The 24,753-nt window shown below is 41.8% G+C and overlaps 1 protein-coding gene across 3 annotated transcripts in view; it reads right to left on the reverse strand.

Moving 5' to 3' along the window:
• LOC132830470 (inactive tyrosine-protein kinase 7-like) overlaps nucleotides 1–24,753 on the reverse strand; it is a 261,952-nt gene that overhangs the window by 98,629 nt on the left and 138,570 nt on the right. For all 3 annotated transcript variants that reach the window (XM_060848217.1, XM_060848226.1, XM_060848235.1), the window contains 3 exons: nucleotides 20,675–20,822; nucleotides 13,299–13,429; nucleotides 7,449–7,715 (listed from right to left, as the gene is read on the reverse strand). In XM_060848217.1, the coding sequence (XP_060704200.1) occupies nucleotides 7,449–7,715; nucleotides 13,299–13,429; nucleotides 20,675–20,822 (546 nt within the window). The remainder of the gene's footprint in view (nucleotides 1–7,448; nucleotides 7,716–13,298; nucleotides 13,430–20,674; nucleotides 20,823–24,753) is intronic.

Here is a 24,753-nt window from a genome sequence, read left to right on the forward strand (position 1 = left end):
ATTCTCCCTTTCAGAATTTTCTATACTGGTTTCCGCACCACTGATAGTGCACTCACTGGCCTGTAATGTCCTGCTTAACCTCTACCACCATATTAGCTGTCCTCCAGTCTTCTGGCAGCTCAGTTATGGTCAGAAAGGAATTAAAAGTTTGGTCAGAGTCCCTGTAATTTCCTCCCTTGCCTCCTTCAGCAGTCTGGGATACAAATAGTTTGGCACCCAGAACGATATACAACTTCCCAACTGGAATCTATAAAACATCTTCTACAAATTCGACATGACTTCCTTGCTCTGGTAATCTATCCTCCTATTAATAAAGCCCAGAATGCTGCATGCTTTATTAACTGATATCTCCATTCTTCCACTTTTAACGTTTTGCACACAAATTCACCCAGGCCATTAGGTTCCTGCGCCCACTTTAGAATTATACCCCACACATTGTTTGTCTGTTTTTTTCCCTTCCAAAATATATCACATTACGCTGAGAAGGTGAGGGAGGGAAAATTGGGTTGGAAACAACTCTGCTGCACTTAAGGACAATTACAAAGGTATTAAGCAGAACTAACAGGAGTGGACTGGGAAAGTAGTTGACAGAAAAGACTGTTGAGGAACATGGATACCTTTGTGTGAAGAGGAATGAGGATGACTATGGTTAGCCAGGAAGTTAAGGATAGATCAAGTTGAAACAAAAAAACATACAATACGGCAAAGACTAATGATAAGGCAGAGGATCGAGCAAGTTTTAAAAACAAGAAATGGCAACCAAAGGAATTGTAAGCAGGAAAAAAATAAAGTTTGAAGGTAAACGGGCAAGTAATATCAAGACAGACAGCAACAGTCTCTGTAAATGTATAAAAAGGAAGCGAGAAGCCGAAGTGAATATAGGCCGGTTAGTCAATGATGCTGGGGAATACGAACAGTGAATTAGCAAATGGCAGAGGAATTGAATAAAGGCTCTGCAACAGTCTTCACAGTAGAAAATGCTAATAGCATTCCAAATATGCAAAATAATTAAGGGGAAAAATGAGAAGAGAAAATAAGTACAGTAATAGCACATGAGAAAAAGTAGTAGGGAAACTAATGGAGCTAGGAGAAAGTGAGAACTGCAGATGCAGGCGATCAGAGTTGAAGAGTATGGTGCTGGAAAAGCACAGTTAGTCAGGCAGCATCCGAGGAGCAGGAGAGTCAACGTTCTTCATCAGGATTCCTGATGAAAGAGCTTATGTTCAAAACATCGACTCTCCTGCTCCTCGGATGCTGCCTGAATGGCACCACACTCTTGGAAACTAATGGAGCTGAAGACCAACATGTCTCTTAGAATATTAAGAATAATAGATATGATGATACTGAATAAATTGGTAGCAATGTTCCAAGAATACTCAGAATCAGAAAATAGAACTGCCAATCTAACATCTTTACTCAAAAAGGCAAGGAGACAAATGACTGTTACTTATAGATCAGTACCCTATGGCTGTAACCCTGCATTTCCCAGGGCTAAACCACCTAGCCTACACATCCCTGGACACAACGGGCAATGTTAGCATGGTCAATCCACCTAACCTGCACACCTTTTGGACTATGGAAGGAGACCAAAGCACCCAGGCGAAAATCTCATGGACGGTTAAAAATGTAAACTCCACACTGTCACCCAAGAGTGAAATCGAACCCAGATGAGGCAGCAGTGCTAAGTTAGAGTGGTGCTGGAAAAGCACAGCAGGTCAGGCAGCATCCGAGGAGCAGGAAAATCGACGTTTCAGGCAAAAGCCCTTCATCAGGAATAGAGACAGGGTGCCTGCAGAATGGAGAGATAAAGGAGTGGGGGGATGGGAGTGGGGAGAAAGCAGTGCTAACTGCTGAGCTACTATGCCAACAGTAGTTATTCAACCAATGTCTTTCAATTCCTTATTTTTCCTAGTCACCTGGATACATATGTAGTATTAGGAGGCTTTTTATAGAAATATTATAGAATCCTAACAGTATGGAATCAGTCCCTTCAGCCCAACAAGTCCATACCGACCCTCCAAAGAGTATCCTATCCAAACACATACCCCATTACTCTATATTTTCCCCTGACTAATGTGCCTAACCTATATCTTCTTGAATGCTATGGGCAATTTAGCATGGCCAATTCACCTAACCTGCACATTTTTGTTATTGTGGGAAGATACCCGAGCACCCAAAAGAAACCCACGCAGACATGGGGAGAAGGTGCAAACTCCACACAGACAGCCGTTCAAAGCTGGAATCGAACCCGGGTCCCTGGTGCTGAGAGGCAGCAGCGCTAACCACTGAGCCACAATGCCGCATTGGTGTCTTGGTTTGCTGAGGCAAACACAAAAACAGACACAAACATTCTTTGCCATTTCTTTATTTCCCATTTTAAATTCACAGGACTTTGCCTGTAACGGACACACATTTATTTTAGCCAAATATCTGATGTTACTATAGAATTTTTTACAGCTGAAAATGTGTTGCTGGTCAAAGCACAGCAGGCCAGGCAGCATCTCAGGAATAGGGAATTCGACGTTTCGAGCATAAGCCCTTCATCAGGAATGAGAGAGAGTAGCCAAGCAGGCTAAGATAAAAGGTAGGGAGGAGGGACTTGGGGGAGGGGCGATGGAGGTGGGATAGGTGGAAGGAGGTCACGGTGAGGGTGATAGGCCGGAGTGGGGTGGGGGCGGAGAGGTCAGGAAGGAGATTGCAGGTTAGGAGGGCGGTGCTGAGTTGAGGGAACCGACTGAGACAAGGTGGGGGGAGGGGAAATGAGGAAACTGGAGAAATCTGAATTCATTCCTTGTGGTTGGAGGGTTCCCAGGCGGAAGATGAGGCGCTCCTCCTCCAGCCGTCGTGTTGTTATGTTCTGCCGGTGGAGGAGTCCAAGGACCTGCATGTCCTCGGTGGAGTGGGAGGGAGAGTTAAAGTGTTGAGCCACGGGGTGGTTGGGTTGGTTGGTCTGGGCGGCCCAGAGGTGTTCTCTGAAGCGTTCCGCAAGTAAGCGGCCTGTCTCCCCAATATAGAGGAGGCCACATCGGGTGCAGCGGATGCAATAGATGATGTGTGTGGAGGTACAGGTGAAATATCCGCCACAAGTTCACCTGTACCTCCACACACATCATCTATTGCATCCGCTGCACCCGGTGTGGCCTCCTCTATACTGGGGAGACAGGCCGCTTACTTGCGGAACGCTTCAGAGAACACCTCTGGGCCGCCCGGACCAACCAACCCAACCACCCCGTGGCTCAACACTTTAACTCTCCCTCCCACTCCACCGACGACATGCAGATCCTTGGACTCCTCCACCGGCAGAACATAACAACACGACGGCTGGAGGAGGAGCGCCTCATCTTCCGCCTGGGAACCCTCCAACCACAAGGAATGAATTCAGATTTCTCCAGTTTCCTCATTTCCCCTCCCCCCACCTTGTCTCAGTCGGTTCCCTCAACTCAGCACCGCCCTCCTAACCTGCAATCTCCTTCCTGACCTCTCCGCCCCCCCCCCCACTCCGGCCGATCACCCTCACCGTGACCTCCTTCCACCTATCCCACCTCCATCGCCCCTCCCCCAAGTCCCTCCTCCCTACCTTTTATCTTAGCCTGCTTGGCTACTCTCTCTCATTCCTGATGAAGGGCTTATGCTCGAAACGTCGAATTCCCTATTCCTGAGATGCTGCCTGGCCTGCTGTGCTTTGACCAGCAACACATTTTCAGCTGTGATCTCCAGCATCTGCAGACCTCATTTTTTACTCATAGAATTTTTTACAGTCTGTTTTACTGTTTCTTGCTGGATTACATTCACATTCTACCCTCCCTTTCCTTGTGACTTATTTGTTCCCGCTTTGTTATATTTTATAAATCCTCAGAATTATTTCTGGTAACTTTATAGGCCTTTGCTTTTCATATTATATAATCCTGACCTACTTTGTTAGCCATGGTTGACTGACTTTGAGATTTTGCGCCTTGAGAGATGGTATAGTTACTGCAAACCGTGTAATAACTCTTCAAAAACTATTGCCTCAGAACATTGATGGCTTTTACTGTATTTCCCTAAGTTATCACAACCAATGTGTGCCTTCCAAAGTTCTGCAACTCTCACTTACAAACAGACAATCTAAAATTCTATCCTATTATGGTCACTCATCTCTTAAGGCTCTTTGACAATACGATTGTTAGGTAGTCCTTTTTCTAAGTACACAATATTAATTTTTTTCAAAATCCTAAATGGTGTGTCATACCAATTCTTCGATATATTTTGGAATATTGAACTGAGGTCACAATCTGTAGAGGAGGGTTGAAGATTGAGCTAGGATACAACATTATATCACATCTATGATTCTGACATAATTTATCTGCTCTCGACAGCATTTGAAATGACTGAGGAGAGGGCTGACTGCTAGCTGCATTTTTAACCTGCTAAAAGCGGTGCTAATGAACATACCAGTATCCAGCTACTGTGATGAGCCTGCAACTAAAGTTTGTGTGGAACATACACAGTCGACTCTTATAATGTGTGTTTCTTCAACGCCAATCAGCATTAACGCTGTTGAAGAATTTAGATCATTATTTGCAAAATGTGAACTTTCCTTGCCTATATTGGCTATAATGCAATTATTGCCCCAGTAGCTTGAAAGGCACAACTATTGCACTTATTTTTTTAAAATCACACATGATTGCACAGGACTGGAGTTATCAAATTATATCAGAGTTGACAGAAAATAGTTTCTGCAGACCTCTGGTCAGTATTCACCTCGCAACCAAAATCTCATGAAACAATATAGCTTTTTAACAGATTCAAGTTAATGGAATATTGCACGTGCAAATTGACAGCGTATTGCATTGTAAAAGTGACCACAAATCAAAATAATTGATGAATTGCGCTGAAGAGTCACCAGATTTGAAACATTAACTCTGTTTTCTCTGCACAGATGCTGCTGTTTTGAAACTAATTTCTTGGCTGTCAGTGCTTTCTTCAGGATATGAAGTGTGCATAGGTAAACAGATTATGGAAAGATGTAGAGGCAACAGGGCAGTGGTGATGGGAGATTTTAATTTTCCCCACATTACTGGGATACTGAGGTCAGGATGGGGTAGAATTTGTAAGAAGCGACCAAGAGAGTTTTCTAGAGCAGTATGTCAATAGTCCGACGAGGGAAGGGGCCATATTGGACCTGGTACAGGAGAACGAGCCAGGACAGGTGGTAGAAGTTGCGGTGGGGATTTCTTTGGGAACAGTGACCACAATTCTGTAATTTTTAGAATACTCGTAGATAAAGATGGGAGTGGTCCTGAGGGAAGAGTACTAAACTGGACCATGGCCAATTATATCAAAATTAGGCGGGAGCTCGGAAATGTTGATTGGACACAGCTATTTAAAGGGAGGACCACACTTAATATATGGGAGGCTTTCTAAGATAGGTTAAAGATAGTGTAGGATAGGCATGTCCAATTGAAGACAAAGGATAGGAAGGGCAAGATTCGTGAACTGTGGATGATGGGAGAAATTGTATGACTAGCCAAGAGTAAAAGGGAAGTGTTCACAAGGTCTAGGCAGCTAAGAACAGAACGAGTTCTGAAGGAATATCGGATGAGTAGGACAAGTCTTAAACTAGGAATCAAGCTGGCTAAAAGGGGTCATGAAATAACTTTAGTGAGCAGAATTAAAGGAGAATCCCAAAGCATTTTATTCTTATATAAGAAGCAAGCGGGAAACTAAAGAAAGAATTGGTCCACTAAAGGATAATGAAGGAAGGCTGTGTGTCAAACCTGAGAGAATAGGTGAGATTCTCAATGTTTACTTTGCATCAGTGTTAACTAAGGAGAGGAACATGATGAATGTTGAGATTAGAGATAGAAGTTTGATTAGTCTGGATCATGTTGACATAAGTAGGGAAGATTTGTTGGGTAGACTAGAGGTTATTGAGGTGAACAAATCCCAGGACCGGATGGGATCTATCCTAGGTTGCTGCGGGAGGTGAGAGAGGAAATAGCTGGGGCCCTGACAGATACCTTTGTGGCATCCTTAAGTACAGGTGAGGTATCGGAGTATTGGAAGGTTGTTCACGTTGTCCCCCCTGTACAAAAAGGGTTGTAGGGATATTCCGGGTAACTACAGACCAGTGAGCCTGACGTCAGTGGTGGGAAAGTTGCTAGAGAGGGTACTGAGGGATAGGATCTATTTAGATTTAGAAAATAATGGGCTTATCAGTGATAGGCAATATGGTTTTGTTCAGGGGAGATCAAGTTGATGGATGAAGGAAGAGCTGTTGATGTCACATACATGGACTTTAGCAAGGTGTTCAATAAGGTTCCCTGTGGTAGACTACTGGAGAAAGTGAAGTCACATGGTGTGCAGGGTGTTCTAGCTAGGTGGATAAAGAACTGGTTGAGCAACAGGAGACAGAAGTTAGTAGTTGAAGGGAGTTTCTCGAAATAGAGAAAGGTGACCAGTGGTGTTCCACAGGGATCAGTGTTGGGGCCACTGTTGTTTGTAATATACATAAATGATCTGGAAAAGGCACTGCTGGTAGGATCAGCAAGTTTGCAGATGACACAAAGATTGGTGGAGTAGCAGAAAGCATAAGGGACTGTCAGAGGGTATAGATAGACTGGAGAGTTGGGTGGAAAAGTGGCAGATGGTTTTCAATCCAGACAAATGTGAGGTGATGCATTTAGGCAAGACTAATTCTAGAGCAAATTACACAATGAACGGAAGAGCCTTGGGAAAAGGTGATGAGCAGAGAGATCTGGGAGTGCAGGTCCACTGTACCTAAAAGTTTGCTGCACAGTTGGATAGAATGGACAAAAAGGCATATAGTATGCTTGCCTTCATTGGACAGTGTATTGAGTATAAGAGCTGGCAGGTCATGTTAAAATTGTACAAGACATTGGTTCGGCCACATTTAGAATACTGTGTCGCCACATTACCAAAAGGATGTGGACACTTTGGAGAGGGTGCAGAGAAGGTTTACGAGGATGTTGCCTGGTATGGAAAGTGCTAGCTATGAAGAGAGGTTGAGTAGGTTAGGTTTATTTTCATTAGGAAAAAGGAGATTGAGGGGGTACCTGATTGAGGTTTACAAAATCATGAAGGGTATAGAAGGGGTGGACAGAGACAAGCTTTTTCCCAGGGTGAAGGATTCAATAACAAGAGGTCACACTTTCAAGGTGAGAGGTGGAAAGTTTAAGAGGGCTACACGCAGCAAGTATTTCACACAGAGGGTGGTGGGCGTCTGGAACGCGTTTCCCACAGAGGTGGAAGAGGCAGGCATGGTAGATTCATTTAAGATGCATCTGGACAGATGCATGAGGAGGTGGGGAGCAGAGAGATACAGATGCTTATGAATTGGGTGGCAGGTTTTGACTGTAGATTTGGATCGGTTCAGGCTTAGAGGACCGAAGGGCCTGTTCCTGTGCTGTAAACTTTCTTTGTTCTTTGTAAATCAAATTGTTCCTTACTTGCCACAGTGACGCTCAGCTCCCTGGTCTTCTCTCCAGCTTTATTTCTAGCATGGCAGGTATAAATCCCAGAATCCTCTTCTGCGGTGTCCGTGAAGATCAACTCATTTCCTGCTTGGTAGACACGCCCTTCAGTTGGAACTTGTGCACCATCTCTATACCATGTCACAACTGGAGGAGGCAGCCCTCTAGGTGGTGGACATTTAACATGCTGAGTAGTATTTTCGATGAAAATCTTTGGATTGAACATCTGGATATCATCAATTTCTAAATTAAAAAGAAAGATGGTTTCACATGCAGCTCCATAGTTTGTTGTCACTTTTTAAATCTAACTTTCCCCGCATCCTTATGGCTGGCTGTATGTTAATATTCATAGAAAACTACTATTCAAAACAGCACTCCTGATACCACAAAAAACTTTTCAGTAACTCAACATCCATTTGCTTTTTATAGTCAATAGATAATCGCACCAATATTTCCAGCTCTATTTTTACTTGTTCAAGACAACCCTTTGCTGTATTAATTAATTGTGTTAAGTATCATTTGCATGATGAAGCTTCTAAAATGAGTGGTTTAAGAAATTATGTTTTATTTCATCCCGAGTGATGAAAAACTCCCTTATTAACACTTAAAACACTTTCAAAGACAACAAAAACTTACAAATAAACATGCATTCTACATGGCTGAAGGAGCCTAACATTGGTTTTTTGGCACTTTCACTAGTCATTTTAGCTGGCTTTCCTTTGAAGATTCCACAAACTTTGTAAAATGTACTGGATTAAGAAAAAGAACAAGATTACTATCCGAGATTCCATAATAAATGGTCTGTTTATTTTCTGATTCGACAAATAACCAGTATGATGAACTATTTCAATTTCCCTCTGGTGTATAATGTAAACATGGAGTACTATCACTGATATCCTTTTGAGAAGAACACCTGTCCTAATAACTCTAGTGCCATACCAATATGAAAGATGCTCAGCTCAATGGAAAAGTGATAGCCTAATGGCATTATCGCTAGACCATTAATCCAGAACTCAACTAAATATTCTAGCTACTTGGGTTTGAAATCCACCATAGTGGGTGTGGAATTTGAATTCAATAAAAATACCTGGGATTAAGAATTTACCGATGATCATGAAGCCAATTGTTTGAAAAACCCATCTGGTTCACACATGCCCTTCAGAAAAGGAAATCATCATCCTTATCTGGTCTGGTCTACATGTGACTCCAGACACTTGGCAATGTGACTGCCTAGGAAGCCACTCTGTTGGACCAAATCACTGAGTTTAAACAAAGAAATAAAATCAGACGGACTACCTGCATCGACTTAGGCACTGGCAAAAACAGTCCTGTCGAACCTATCAGACACTATGTTACCATTCTCGAATATATCCTGCCCCATCAGTAAAACAAACCCATTAGAGGTAATGGCACAGTGGAAGACAGTTGGGAGGGAGCTGCCCTGGGAGTTCTATAAATTGAAGTTGCATGAAAACTCCTGTTGATTTCCACATACACGAGATCCCTCAACTGGTGAGCAACACTTGGAAGAAGCAGGGAGTTTGGGAAGGACTGGGGGATTTCAACACCCATCAAGGGTGGATTGGCAGCAACATGTCTGATTGAGCTGGCCAGAATCAATAAATGTGAGATAATGCATTTCAGAAAAATAAACAAGGGCAAAACTTGTAGAACAGAGAGACCTAGGAGTTCAGGTACATAATTCTTTGAAATCTGCATCACAGGTAGACAGGGTGGTTCAGAAGGCATTCAGCACACTTGTCTTCATTGTTCAGTTTTTTTGAGTATAGGTGGTGGGACATCATGTTGAAGTTGTACAGGACATTAGTGAAGCCTATCGAAAAGACAAGGAGGTGGGCACATGGGACAGTGTTGCCTTGTTAGTTGAGAATGAAATTAAATCTATGGCACTGAATGACACATGGTCAGATGATGTGGAGTCTGTGTGGGTCGAGTTGAGGAACCACAGAGACAAAAAACCATAAGAGTTATGTACAGACCTCCCAGCAGTGGTCAGGATCAGGAGTGCAATATGTACAGGGAATTAAATACAACATGTCAGAAAGTTAATGTCATGGTGATCATGGGGGACTTCAATGTGCAAATGGACTGGGTGAATTATGTTGTTGGTGGATCCAAAGAAAGGGAATTCATGGAATGCTTACAGGATTGGCTTTTTGGAACAGCTTGTGATGGAGCCCACAAGGGAGCAGGCTATTCTAGACTTAGTGCTATGTAACGAGCCAGATTTTATAAAAGATCTTAAAGTCAGGGAACACTTAGGAAGCAGCGATCATTGCATGGTAGAGTTCAGTCTGCAGTTTTAAATAGAGAAGGCAAAATCAGATGTAATGGTGTTACAGTTAAATAAAGGTAATTACAGGGGTATGAGAGAAGAACTGATGAAAACTGACTGTAAGCAGAGACTATTGGGGAAGACAGTAGAGCAACAATGGCAGGAGTTTCTGGGTATAATTGAGGACACAGTATAGAGGTTCATTCCAAAGAAAAGAAAGATTACCCAGAGAGAAATTAGATAACTGTGGCCGACAAAGGAAGTCAGGAAATGTATCATAGAAAAAGAGAGTCTAAAGTGGCCAAGAGCACTGGAAAATCAGAAGACTGGGAAGACTACAAAAACAAACAAACAGAGGAGAACAAAGAGAGAAATAAGGTATTGTATGTGAAGGTAAGCTAGCCAGTAATATTAGAAATGATAGTAAAAGTTTTTTTAATATGTAAAAAACAAACGAGAGACAAAGATAAGAATTGGGCCGCTCCAAATTGATGCAGGAAGGCTATTTCCGACGTCAAACTGTGCAAGTTCCTCACTGTCCCTTTTCCTGAATTCTTTACCAACATCCTTTAGAATAATGACCAAACAGAAGTATTCATTCAAGACCCTTCCAACATCCTGTAGCTGCACACACAGGTTGCCCTCTTGGCCTCAAATGCCCTACTCTTTCCCTGGTTAAGCTTTTCCCTTTAATGTATTTCTAAAGTATGTCAGGATTTTTTCTAATTCTGTTTGCAAGTCTTTTTTCATGCCGCCTTGCTCTTCTAACTGTTTTCTTAAGTTCCCTCTTGCACTTCTAGTTTTCCTCTGGGGGCAGCATGACGGATCATTAGTTTGCACTGCTGCCTCACAGCGCAAGGGACCCAGGATCAATTCCACCTTGGGCGACTGTGTGTACACATTCTCTCCATGTCTGCGTGGATTTCCACTGGGTGCTCCAGTTTCCTCTTAGAATCTAAAAATGTGCAAGTTGGATGATTGGCTATGCTTAATTGCCCATAGTGTTAATTGGACGTACAGGTTAAGTGGATTAGCCATGGGAAATGCAGGGTTACAAGGACAGGATAGAGGGATGTGTTTGGGTGGGATACATTGCAGGGGGTCAGTGTGGAACAGTTGAGCCAAATAGCACGTTTCCACACTGTAGGGTTTGTATGATTCCAGGGGAACAGCTGAATTGCTCCGACCAGACTTGCTAAAAGCCTTACTCTTCTTAATCCAATCCTGAACTGTCTTAGACATCCAGGGTTCTCTGAGCTTAGTTTTCCTTTACTTCCCTCTAAAGGGTACATAATGGATCTGTACTCCCCCAGTTCTTTTCTGAATATCCACCATTACTCCACTGTAGATTTACCTGCAAGGAGCTGTGCCCAGTCTACTGTGGCCAGATCCTGCTTTATTTTAATAAAATTTGCCTTCCCCAAGTCCAAAGCCATCTTTTGCAGGCCATCTTTTTCCTTGTCCAGAACAAATTCGAACTGTGTTGTGCTGTGGTCACTATCAACTAAATGGTCCCCCACTGCCACACCGAATACTTGTCCGGCTTCTTGCCCCAGAAACAGATCCAGCACTGTGCCATATGCAAATAGAGTCAAAAAGTCTCCAGGATGCAATTTAAGAAATCCGTCCCTTCAAACCCTTAACACCAAGACTGTCCCAATTTATGTTGGGAAAGTTGAAATCCCCAAGAATAATTAGCCAATTACTACTCTTACACACCTCTGTGACCTCTCTACATATTTGCTCCCCTATTTTCAGTGACTCTTTGGGGGCCAATAATATGAGTAAAGAGAGTCAGTCAAGGACTTGGAAGCAGAAAAGGGGTACAAAAGAAATATTAAAAAGGCAGCATAGGAGGGAAGGATTAGATTCTTTAGGATCCGGGAGCAAATATAGAGAACAAGCTGGACTTGTTCTACCCCACGAGATCTAGTACCAATATTTTTGAAATGGTATCCATCAGCACTAAGAGGAGGACTTAAAGTACATTGGCAGGGGGATGAGAACCTGAGTGCAGACAAGAATGAGGGAAACTTTTGAAATGGACGATAGCAAAAAAGTTGAAGGCAGAGGGAAAAATGAGCTAAGAGCAAATAGGTTTAGAGTACAAAATAAAAAAAGTGTGAAAAAAGACAAATCTAAAACCACATTCCCACTTATTTCCTGTTTTGCAGGGATCAAAAGGTCTGTATATGGCAGTGACATCCACATGTGGATGTCAATACCTTGACACATTGATCAATGTGCATGGGATCTTCAAGCAGCTGAGAAGTCAAGCAATTTAGTGAACACTGATCTACAAGTACTATAGATCAGAAATTGTTTTTCTGAAAGCCTCGGAACCATCTGGTTTTCAGATAAAGTCTCTGATGTTTGTAATGAAGAGTTGACAGAGATTGATCTGAAGTTGTGCCTCGCTCAATTCATGCCTGGCTTGTTCCTGTCTGACTTTGAAAATATTCTTGGCAATATTCGCTGTAAGCTCATATTCACTGTAAGGTCATATGCCTCAGATTCTATGCATCAGTGTGCCAACACATCGGCTTTTGCTTCCACAAGTCACTGCCATGCACAAAACTCTGAGGTCTGCACACCAGAGAAAATAATTAGGGGGACCATGGGTCCTAGCCTTTTGTCCCCATTCTTCAACCAAGACGACAGATACATGATACGAGTTAAAGTCTCCACTGTTCCCAGGCACATCGAAAGCTTCCTTTAGCTATTTTTGCAGGAACATGAGCTGCTTGTTTACACATTTCTTTTTAGTTGACTCTCATATTCTATGTTCCTCATGTTTATTAGGTTTTTAAGCATTCTTTGCAACATTCAAAAATTTTCCAAATTTCTGACATACCATGAACCTTCAGAGCAATGTACATCTTTTCTTTTAGTTTGACATGATTCACTAAGATCTCTTCATTTAGCCTTTATACCATTTTCCCAACTCTGACCTTACTTGCTGGTGCACTCTTAAGTATAATTTAGCCCTTACTCTGTCACATTCTGGTTATTATTACCTGTATTCTGACACTGCACACTGCCTTGTCTTTGCTGTTGAACATTTTACATTTCACCATACAAAAGCACATCATCACTATTATGTTTTAAACCCTCTCCAAAGCTCAAAGTATTTGATTCAGAACAGAATCAACTGCAGGAGCATGATATATCCTAAGATGCAACAGTTCAATTGTGAGGAGTTTTAAAGCAGCAGAAACTGATCATGTGACCCATGGAGACTCACTTGGTTTTCATTAGAATAGTCAAACACTAAGATTGTATTGTTCTTTATCTTCATCTATTTAAATAGTTAACTGAAACTTCCCTCAAAAGCTGCAGTTAACTTCAATTCAGTTATATCCAGAAGACCCTTCCTCCAACAAATTATTGGAGACAGGAGAGTGGAAAGGATGAACAAGAAATCAAACAGTTGTTTCTTTTGAGCATTGTTTTATCTTTACCACTGTCTTCACAGAACATGTGAACAAAATGGTTAAAATTTAAATTTTTACAGTATATTTCATTCTTACCTGCCATTCGTAGTGCAGCTTCTAGCACAGTGGGCTTCCCTCTTGGACCCCGACCAACACATTTGTACACACCAAAGCTGCGAGGTTTCACATTGGTAAGGAGCAGAGAGCCATTAGCAAATACAGTAGTCCTGAGAAGAGAATATTCAAGTTAACTAGAGCTTTGCATTTCCCTCAATTCGTATTTTTGCAGTTCCCATGCCCTGAAGCTTCTGTTAGCTCAGATGTGGCTCCATCAACAGTTTTGATCAGTTGTGGGGGCACTCTTGCATTGGAATCACAAGGTTCAAGATCTACGCAAAGGTTTGAGCATTAAAGGTCAAGGCTGACACTCAAGTGTAATATGGAGGATGGATTGCATTGTTGAAAATGCTGCTTCAGACGAGATATAAACTCATCACCATTTGCTGTTTGAGCAGATACAAGATCTTATTCTGAGGAGCAGAGTCATCATACATGGCATTGCTGATATTTTTATTCGTCAATCAACAAGATTATCTGATCATCACCATCATCGTATAGCTGTGACTGGGAGTTTGCTCTGTTCAAGTTGACTGCTGCATTTCCTTCATTACAACAGTCTGAGCAGTAAAATAATTATTCCTGTGGCTCAAGATCTTTGCGATTCCAATTATCATAAAGTGATATATAAATACATGCTTTTCTTTCTTTGGTTTTGAAACACGCATTATGCCTCATGGTGAAGGCACATAGTGAGTGTTAGTAATTTGGTGTACAGCATCTTTTTGTCCCCTCATCCAACATGCAAATTACTGCGCTTTGTAGTATGAGTCACTGACAGGAATGAAAAGAAAGAATTTTAGGTACTTTTTCTCCACTCACTCACCAAATTTTTAAGCCCCATTTGTTGCCCAGGCTGAAGTAAAATACATGACAAGGTGGAGGCTTTCCAGATTTTTTATTATTCACCTTCCCTGAACATTCAACAGCATTATAATCACTGAATACCACACTATCAATTTCCTGGGGTTACCACTTACTAAACATTAGACATTATAGCCGTATATAGTACAACCTCTATTATACAAACATCAATTATCTGAACAAGATCTCAAGGTCCCGTAAAAAAGGCGCTGGGAAACTTAGCATTCAGTTATCAGTTAACCGGCATTATGGCGTGCATTGCCGGAAAACCGAGACATATTTGATAACCAGCACTCAAAGTACTGCTTGTTTTACGGTCAGATCAGTTATCCGAATGAACAGTTATCTAAACGAAATACTCTCCGTCCGTCTCCTTCAGATAAACGAGGTTGCACTGCGAATACTTTTGACTACAAGAGCAGGTCAGAAGCTAGAAATTGTACAGTAACTCCAGGCCAAATTTCCCAGAACCTTAAAATTAAATATATTTAACTACCTCACAGTGAAGACACCCATAGATTGCAGTGTTCACAACATGGTTAAGTCACAGTTTGAGGAAGAGCAGAGTGGATTGAATATGAAGGCTTTAAAAGCAGCAATTATGATCGCTTTAAAGAGAGCTCGCTGAAGTGAATTAGAAACTTATAGGATGGTTTGCCAAATTTCTGTCATAGTAAAAATGCTGAAATCTATTAAGGAGATTATAGTAGGGCACTTTGAAAATCTTAATAGTTTTATGAAACAAAAATATTGAATAATTTGAATTTTGCTTAAATGAAGCAAAATATTGATAAAGGGAACTGGTGTACATACAGTACTTCGATTTCCAGAAAGCGTTTCATGAAGTGCCACAAAAAGGGTTACTATGCAGAATAAGAGTTCATGGCATAATGGATAATATAAGAAATATCGAACATCACAGTGCATTACAGACCCTTTGGCCCTTGATGTTGCGCCAAGGAACGAATCTACACTATTCCATTTTCATCCATATGTTTATCCAATGACCACTTAAGTGTCCTTATAGTAGGCGAGTCTACTCTTGTTGCAGGCAGTGCGTTCCCACGCCCCTAATGAGTAAAAAAACTACCTCTGACATCTGTCCTATATTGATCACTCCTCAATTTAAAGTTATGTCCGCTCGTACTAGCCATCACCATGCGAGGAAAAAGGCTCTCATTGTCCATTCTATCTAACCCTCTGATTATCTTAAAAATCATACAACATCAGGTTATAGTCCAACAGTTTAATTGGAAGCACACTAGCTTTCGGAGTGACGCTCCTTCATCAGGTGATAGACCTGAGCGTCGCTCCGAAAGCTAGTGCGCTTCCAATTAAACCTGTTTGACCATAACCTGGTGTTGTGTGATTTTTAACTTTGTACACCCCAGTCCAACACCGGCATCTCCAAATCTGATTATCTTGAATGTCTCAATTAAGTCACCTCTCAAACTACTTCTCTCTAACAAAAACAGCCACAAGTCTCTCAAACATTCATCAAAAGACCTTCCCTCCATACCCGGCTACATCCTAGCAAATCGCCTCTGAACCCTTTCCAAAGCTTCCACATCCTTCCTATAATGCTGTGACCACAACTGCACTCAATACTCCAAGTGTGGCCGCTCCAGAGTTTTGGACAGATGCAGCATGATATCGTGGCTCCAAAACCAATTCCTCTAACATTAAGAGCAATGCTTTCTTCGCAACTCTATCAACCTGGGTGGCAACTTTCAAGGACCTATGTACATGGACACTGAAATCTCTCTGCTCATCTACATTACCAAGAATCTTACAATTAGCCCATAATCTTTATTCCTGTTGCTCCTTCCAAAGTTAATCACCTCACACTTTTCCACATTAAACACCATTTGCCACTTCAGTCCACCTGTGCAGCTATCTATGTCCCTCTGTAACATGCAACATCCGTCAGCATTATCCATAACTCCATCGACCTTAGTGTCATCTGCAAATTTGTTAACCCATCCTTCTACGCCCTCATCCAGATCATTTATAAAAATGACAAACAACAGTGGCCCCACAACAGATCCCACCAGTTACTGAACTCCAGGATAAACATTTCCCATCAACCACCACTCTGTCTTCTTTCAGCTAACCAATATCTGATCCAAACCACTAAATCACCCTCAATCCCATGCCTCCACAATTTGAGCAATACCTTACCGAGGGGAATCTTATCAAATGCCTTACTGAAACTCACATACATCACATCAATTGCTTTACCCTCATCCACTTGTTTGGTCACCATCCCAAAGTGCTCAATAGGGTTTATGAGGCATGACCTATCCTTTACAAAACTGTGTTGACTATCCCTAATCAACTTATTCCTCTCTAGATGATTATAAATCCTCTTTCTTACAACCTTTTGCAACACTGTACCCACAACCGAAGTAAGCCTCCCTGGTATACAATTACCTGGGCTGGCTCTACATCCCTTCTTGGACAAGGGGGCATCATTTGCTTCAGGCACTATTCCTGGATACAATGATGACAAAGATCAAAGCTAAAGGCTCTGCAATCTCCTTCCCACAGAATCTGAGATTAAATCCTATCTGGCCCAGGGACCTATCTATTTTCACGCTTTCCAGAATTGCTATCACCTCCTCCTTGTGAACTTCAAACCAGTGTAGTCTAGTAGCCTGCATCTCAGTATTCTCCTTGACAACATTGTCTTTTTTTCAGTGTGAATACTGACGAAAAATATTAATTTAGCACGGCCCCTTTCTCCTCAGACTCCGCGTCCAACTTGCCACTACTATCTTTGAGTTCTCCAATTTCAAATAACCACCTTCCCCATCCTCTGACTCCCTTCTCAGCCCTCCTCCTCCTTTCCACTGGCCCTTCCCACCAACCAGATTCATTTCCCCCATTGACCAACCAGGTCATAATCTCAACCTGTCTTCACCTGTCCCTGCTTCAGCACCCTGCCCCACCTCCCTCTTTATCTGCAGCTCCCCCACACCCGCCAGCTCTGAAGAAGGGTTACACTCGAAACGTCGACTTCTGCACCTCCTGATGCTGCCTAGCATTCAATTTGAAAATTGTGCATGTGACAGGATGAGAAAACATGATTGCTGAAAAATTGTCGAGACTTGGATGAGAAGCAGAGGCATTCAGTGGCAGGAATAAACAAACTGAAATAGAATGTACTAGTGCTTGTTGGCATGACTATAGTCAATGTATATGCATTGTAGTGTACTAACAAGATTAAGAGGTTTTTAAAATGAAGCCATCTTGGGATATTGATGGGCTTTTTGAAAAAAAGTGGGGGGGAAAGGTGTAATGGTGCTGCTCCTTTAACAAGGTTATTCTGTCTTTGGTTTCTTTCCCCCCCACCCACCCACCCAACAGGGGTTGTAAAGGCAGAGGTGCTGAAATATCAGAACTGGCTACTTTAATAATGATTAAAAGATGCTGCCTAAGCCAACAATCAGGAAAGGCTTTTCAGTTGTTTTTTGAAAACACTTGTACAATGAAAGGGGAGTGGCCAGATTCCCAGTTCAGGGTTTTTTTCTCATTTTGGGTTAGTTTTAGCTGGGGACCCAACAAAACACTCCTTGCTGATCCCCTCTCTCGCTGACACCTCCCTCCTCTGAGAACCTGCGTTTAAATATACCTTTTTGCCAAGAGGTATGTATATGGGATGTTGCAGGAAATTGGAACAGCTCTTTGTTAAGTTGTGTTTCTATGCTGGTTGGGTTTTCAAATACTTCTGTTATTCTAAATTCGATTTTCTTTTGTTAGTGTGTAAAGAAATTTTGTTTTGTTTAAAACGGAGGGGTTTGACCAGCTGCGTCGCTTCTGGTATACTCACTTACATCTGCTTAAAACAACTAGAAACTTTTGGTTGTGGGCTATCTTCTTAATGTTTTGAAGGGGTCTGGCCTGGTCCATAACAAGAGTCTTGGAAGATTACAATCAATGAATGCTATGTCATAGTGAGGATGTATTGGAGTAGCATTTTTGTTTTCACTAAAAAACCCATATGAGAACATCATTTATTGCCACTTGTACTCCAGTATAAAAGTACAGTGAAACATTTTTACATTGGCTGCCTTTAGTACTACCATCTTAGTACCTTGTACATCAAGTACCTTGGTACAATTCTCAGAGTTTAAAAAAAATGTTATACAAAAGGGGATTAAAAAGACAGCAGTAGCACTACTTACCGTGTGTAAGAATAAGCTAGAAATGAGGCAATTATAACATTGTGAAAAGGATTTACATTACAGTCTGGTAAGAATTCCAAACAGCAGCAGCTCAGCACTGGGTGCCAGGCCCAAGTCTAACAACTGTCCCACAATGTTCCAGTCTGCTCCTCACCAGCACTCAGCAGCAACAAGCTAAGTCGCACTGAACTGGGATCAGCTTCACTTTGCATCACTCCGGGACTCTGGTTTCCCCGCAAGTCCCTCCGCGACTCAGGATTCCCCGCAAGTCCCTCCGCGACTCAGGATTCCCCGCAAGTCCCTCCGCGACTCAGGATTCCCCGCAAGTCCCTCCGCGACTCAGGATTCCCTGCATCACTGCAGCCTCCAATCTGCTCCTTGCTGACACTCAGCAGCAACAAGGTAAGTCGCACACCGCCAGGACTCTGTATTCCCCATGCACTACTCCAGGACGGCTAAGAGAGAGAGAGAAGTAGAAAAGGAACAAAGAGAACAGACAAAGCAGAACAGCTCCGGTTGGAGTGTCCTACTCTGCCCTCATTCTGCCATGTGGCATAAACCACCAACACTCCCCCAAAGCTGCATGGCTGTGCACAAAAGGTCTGCATGCAGGATGTCAATGCCATTTGCAGCACTGACTTCTGATTCTGGACATCACTGTCAGGCACAGAAAGTGGGAACACTGACTAATACCATACTCAATAGTTCCTCAAAAAGTGGCATGTTGAATTCAAGTTGTGGCTTTGATGCGTATATATGGCAAGTTTTGTTCATGAAAATGCACCATATCCTTGTGAAGACCTGGCCAGTTAAAACGGTGACTTGGAATGTGTTTAGCTCTTCCAGATTCAAACATATCCTGCCATTGGAACTTTATGGGCTTTTCTTCATATTACTTGACAATATGAGAATAGTACCCATCTGGTGAACAACCATTTTCAAGTCTTCAACAAAAACTGATTTTTAATATCAAAACTATTCTGGTTTCCATTGGCTTCAACTTCAGTTTGAATTGATTTTCTTTTATTCATTGACTGAATATGGGCATCGCTGGCAGCACTTCTAGGTGATGGCATTCTCATGTTTCTCCTACCCTCGTTCTTCCAAATGGCAGCAATTACGAGTTTGGAAGATGCTCTCAAAGGAACTTTGGTTAAATTGGGCTACTTTATTTTACTGCTGATCTACTTGCAGAACCTCAAGCAAAGACAGATTTAACACATCCTTTGAATTATCAAAATTCCAAACATTTCAGATAACCAAATAGTAGCCAATGGTGCTAATTCACCATTGGATGACAAAATTTTCTTTGCCGTTGTTTTTGTTACTGCACATGAAGGAAAACGTCCTGTAACCATTTTGTGTAACTGTTCTCTCCCACTGCATTCTCCAGTCTTGGCATTTCCAAGATCGGAGAAGCTACAACTTTGGTCTCCATCAAGTTATTCTCTGGTCAACTTTGTCTGCAGAGAAACTATGGACAACTCCTATAGTTAGTACACCAGGCATGCGGTCATATCCTTGGTGCGCTTGATACAAGGGCACGGGTAAACACCCATCCACTAATACCATTTACTAAAATATTGCCATTCATATCACTCTCTTAAAATCATGCCTGCTCCTGGCAAGGTGTTCACAGAAAATGACCTCTCTTAAAGAAATTACTCCTGAATTGTCCACAAAACTTGAAATAAAATCCTTTTGCCACTATACTTGAAAAAGTTACATCCTCCAAGGAATATTAAATATAACGCACCTTTGTTACAGTATATCATTGTCCTGGCTGAAGGGATCAAATGTACAGTTGCTAAACTTACTGACAATACAAAGATAATTTAGAGCGTAAATTATCAAGAGGACATAAGTGGTCCGCAGGGGGATGTGTATAAACAGGTTGTGAGTGTAAGCAAAATTTATCCAGATGAGCAAATATGGGAAAACTAGAACCTGTCCACTTTGACAGGAATAGAAAAGCAGTACATCATTTAAACAGAGACAGATAACAGACCACCGAGACACAAAAGGATCTGGGTATCCTGGCAACTGAACCACAATAAGTTATTCTGCAGATACAGCAAATGATTAGGAAGGCAAATTAAAATCATTACGTTGTCCTTTTTAAGGACAGGGAGAAAGGATACAAGTGACAGAAAAAGACAAACACATTATGCTCATTGATACTGTTCCCCACTGGGATATACACTTAGCACCAAAAACTATCAATAATCAATGTCCTAATAATTTTAGTCTAATTATTTTAATTATTGCTCATTGATATCAAGCACTCAGAGTAAAGAACTTTACCGTGAGGAATTATGGATAATTGTATCATCAAATAACCATTCCTGTACTGGGGGAGGTGTGGCTGTAAACTGACAGTGAAAAATGGCATCTTCCTTTTTATTGACAATCTGTTCCTTAGGTCGGATTACAGGTTGCGGAAAGCTGGCATCTAGAAAAGACAGTGATAGATAAAAGTCAGATTACACTACATATAACAAAATAACTTTATTGTTTGCTACAGTTTCATTTATATTGAACACAGAAAAAATCCTCTTCTGAATTAGTATGTGGATATATTACCTTAAATGAAAACCTAACTAATTGCAAGAATTAAAAGGTAGGAAATGTCTAAGTAAGAGTACACATAAAAGGACATAAATCAACAAAGAGATTTTAGAATCCAGGTAAGCATATCATTAGGTTTGCTCAAGGTCGAGGGTAAGATAAGAGAGAGCAAAGGGAATGTGGAGGTGCAGTGCTAATGCCCCTACACAAGCAATTCAGAGAATCAGACTAATTTTCTGAGAAGTGGAATTTGAATTTTATTAATCAAACTGAAAGCTAGTCTCTAATAGTGTCATGCATGAAGCTATCATGAATTGTCATTAAATCTCATCAGTTTCATTTCAACGAACTCAAATGATAAATGGAAAGCAGAATTTTAAGAACTGGATGTTCAGAATACAAACATAAATGCAATTATACAGTTAATAGGACTTCATTCATGTGTTTAGTTTTGGAAATAACTTGGCAAATAAATACTACTTTTGAATAGAGCCTTGCAATGATTTACTAGAATTATAGATGGGGTTAACAGATTTGACTACAAGCAAAATCTGACTTCCAGTTCACAAAAACAGCAGAGCAGAATCAATGTTAGTTTTGCAGATTTGAAAGACTTGAGAATTTCAAGCATCACTTTAACACAAGGTTAGCAAAGACAGAGATTCGTACAGCACAGAAAAGGCTCTTCCACACATTGAATCTACACTGACATAACTAAAAGTGCACTAATCCCAAATTCCTGCCCTTGTCCCATATCTTTGGATGGCATTTCAAACGCTCGTCCAAATTTTTTGTAAGGTTTCCTGCCTCTACTACCTTCCTGTCAGTGCAGTCCAGATTCCCACCACCCACTAAATGAAATCCCCTCTGAAACTTGTGCCCCTTACCCTAAAACTATGCCCTCTCCTGATTGACCTCTCAAGAAAGGAGAACAGCTGCTTCACTCTGTCCACAGCCCTCAATTATGACCCCCACCCCCTCAGTCTTCTCTGCTCTGAAGAAAACAGTGTTAAAAATCACACAACACCAGGTTATAGTCCAGCAGTGCTCCAAAAGCTTGTACTTCTGAATAAACCTGTTGGATGACAATCTGGTGTTGTGTCATTTTTAACTTTGTCCACCCCAGTCCAACACTGGCACCTCCATCATGGCTAAAGAAAACAATCCAAGTCTATCTAGTCTCTCCGTATAGCTCAATTTTTCCATCCCAGGCAACATTCTGGCGAACCTCCTCTGTAAACCCTCCAGTGCTATCATATCCATAACCAGAACTGCATCAGCTGTGGCCTGACCAATGTCTGTACAACACCAATATTATCTCCTTGATCATATAGTCCATGCCATGACAGATGACAGCAAGTATCCCATTTGCCTTCTTAACTATCCTATTCATGTGTTCTGCTAACTTCAGGGATGTGTGAATAATTACTCCATGATCCCTCTGTTCCTCTGAGTTAGCCAGTATCGTGCCATTCACTAAACACTCCCTCATCTTGTTCCTACTTCCACAATGCATCACTTCACACTTATGAAGTTAAATATCATCCGCCATTGATCTGTCCATCTGGCCAACCCATCTACATATTTTAGTAACTGACGATCACCTTTGCTATTAACCATTCTACCAATCTTGATGTCATCTGCAAATTTGCTTAACATCCAACCCACCCCCACCCCATCCAACCCACCACCAATTTTCATCTATATCATTTCTGTACCATATGTTCTCAAATAATAGATGATCTCATGTAAAATTCAACCTCCCACTTTTGGCCAAAAAAACTGGAATTTTCCATATACTTCATGTAAAAGCTGACCCGCGTTCTTCACAGATAGCAGATCAACATTTATGAATCAATGTGCCAGCCACTGTACTCCGCTCCGGCTTTCCAGATTGCTGATTATTCTGCTCCGGGGTTTCCAGTCTGATGGCTGTTGTGCTCCACTCTGGGTTGTCAGAATTACCCTAATTGTTTTTTTAAATTCGTTCAGAAATCAACTGGGCTTCGGCTGATGACAGGCATGAATTTCAGACCCTGGAAAGTAGTATCCATGTAATAGTCGACCCCATAAATTTAACCTTAAAAAGTAGTCAAAATAAATTTGACGATCACTCAAGTATGTACAGTTATATAACAAACAGTAATGGTACCAGTACTGATCCTTGTCGGTAGGGAAAGGATTCAAGATTTAGATGAGAATTTAAGTACAGTGGATATCCGAAGACACTTGGGGTTTCAGGTGCTTAGATCTGTAAAATATCTTGAAAAGGTGTAGAAAACAATCAAACTGGCTAATGAAATACACCTAAGGAATTTTACACCTTTACATCTAAAGAACTGGAGTACAAGGATGCAGAAGTTATGTTGCATTTATACAAAATCTTGGTTTAACTCCACCTGGAGCACTGAGAGCAGATCTGGTCATTTTGGGCGGCACGGTGGCACAGTGGTTGGGCGGCACGGTGGCACAGTGGTTTGGGCGGCACGGTGGCACAGTGGTTAGCACTGCTGCCTCACAGCGCCTGTAGACCCGGGTTCAATTCCCGACTCAGGCGACTGACTTTGTGGAGTTTGCACGTTCTCCCCGTGTCTGCGTGGGTTTCCTCCGGGTGCTCCGGTTTCCTCCCACAGTCACAAAGATGTGCGGGTCAGGTAAATTGCCCGTAGTGTTAGGTAGGGGGTAAGTGTAGGGGTATGGGTGGGTTGCGCTTCGGCGGGTCGGTGTGGACTTGTTGGGCCGAAGGGCCTGTTTCCACACTGTAAGTCTAGTCTAGTCTAATCTAAAAAAAATTACACCTTAGGAAGGATATATTTGCTTTGGAGGGAGTACATCATAGATCTACAAAAACAATACATGGAACTTAGGGGTTAAGATTAAGGAGAGCTTATACAAATTAGGTCTGTTTCTCTAGACGAAAGTGAAGACTGCAGATGCTGGAGATTAGGGTGGCACTGGAAGTGCATAGCAGGTCAGGCACATCTGAGGAGCAGGAAAGTCGATGTTTCAGGCATTCTGATGAAGGACTTTTGCCCGAAACTTCAACTTTCCTGCTCCTCGGATGCTGCCTGACCTGCTGTGCTTTTCCAGCACCACTCTAATCTCCAGCATCTGCAGTCCTTGTTTTTACCCTCTTCCACATATGGCAGTTGATGGCAGATCAATTGTTAGTTTGACATCTAAAATAGATATCTTTTGTTAAGAAATTATATTAATAAGTATGGGCCAAAGTTGTTGGGCCACAGATCAGCCACAATCTCATTAAATGGCTGAAAAGGGTCGACATGCTGAATAGTCTGCTCCTGTTTTTTTAGATTAGATTAGATTACTTACAGTGTGGAAACAGGCCCTTCGGCCCAACAAGTAGGGATTTTTATAAATACATTAAGGACAAAAGAGTAACTAGGGACAGAATAGGGCCCCTCAAAGATCAGCAAGGCGGCCTTTGTATGGAGCCGCAGGAGATAGGGAGATACTAAACGAGTACTTTGCATCAGTATTTACTGTGGAAAAAGACATGGAAGATACAGAATGTAGGGAAATAGACGGTGACATCTTGAAAAATGTCCAGATTACAGAAGAGGAAGTGCTGGATGTCTTGAAACGGTTAAAGGTGGATAAATCCCCAGGACCTGATCAGGTGTACCTTAGAACTCTGTGGGAAGCTAGGGAAGTGATTGTTGGGCCTCTTGCTGAGATATTTGTATCATTGATAGTCACAGGTGAGGTGCCGAAACACTAGAGGTTGGCTAATGTGGTGTCCTAAAAACTAACACTTGGATGAGACGCCTGGAGACTATACTGATATGAAACAC

Source organism: Hemiscyllium ocellatum, chromosome 3 (genome assembly GCF_020745735.1).
Source record: "Hemiscyllium ocellatum isolate sHemOce1 chromosome 3, sHemOce1.pat.X.cur, whole genome shotgun sequence".
Taxonomy (NCBI): domain Eukaryota; kingdom Metazoa; phylum Chordata; class Chondrichthyes; order Orectolobiformes; family Hemiscylliidae; genus Hemiscyllium; species Hemiscyllium ocellatum.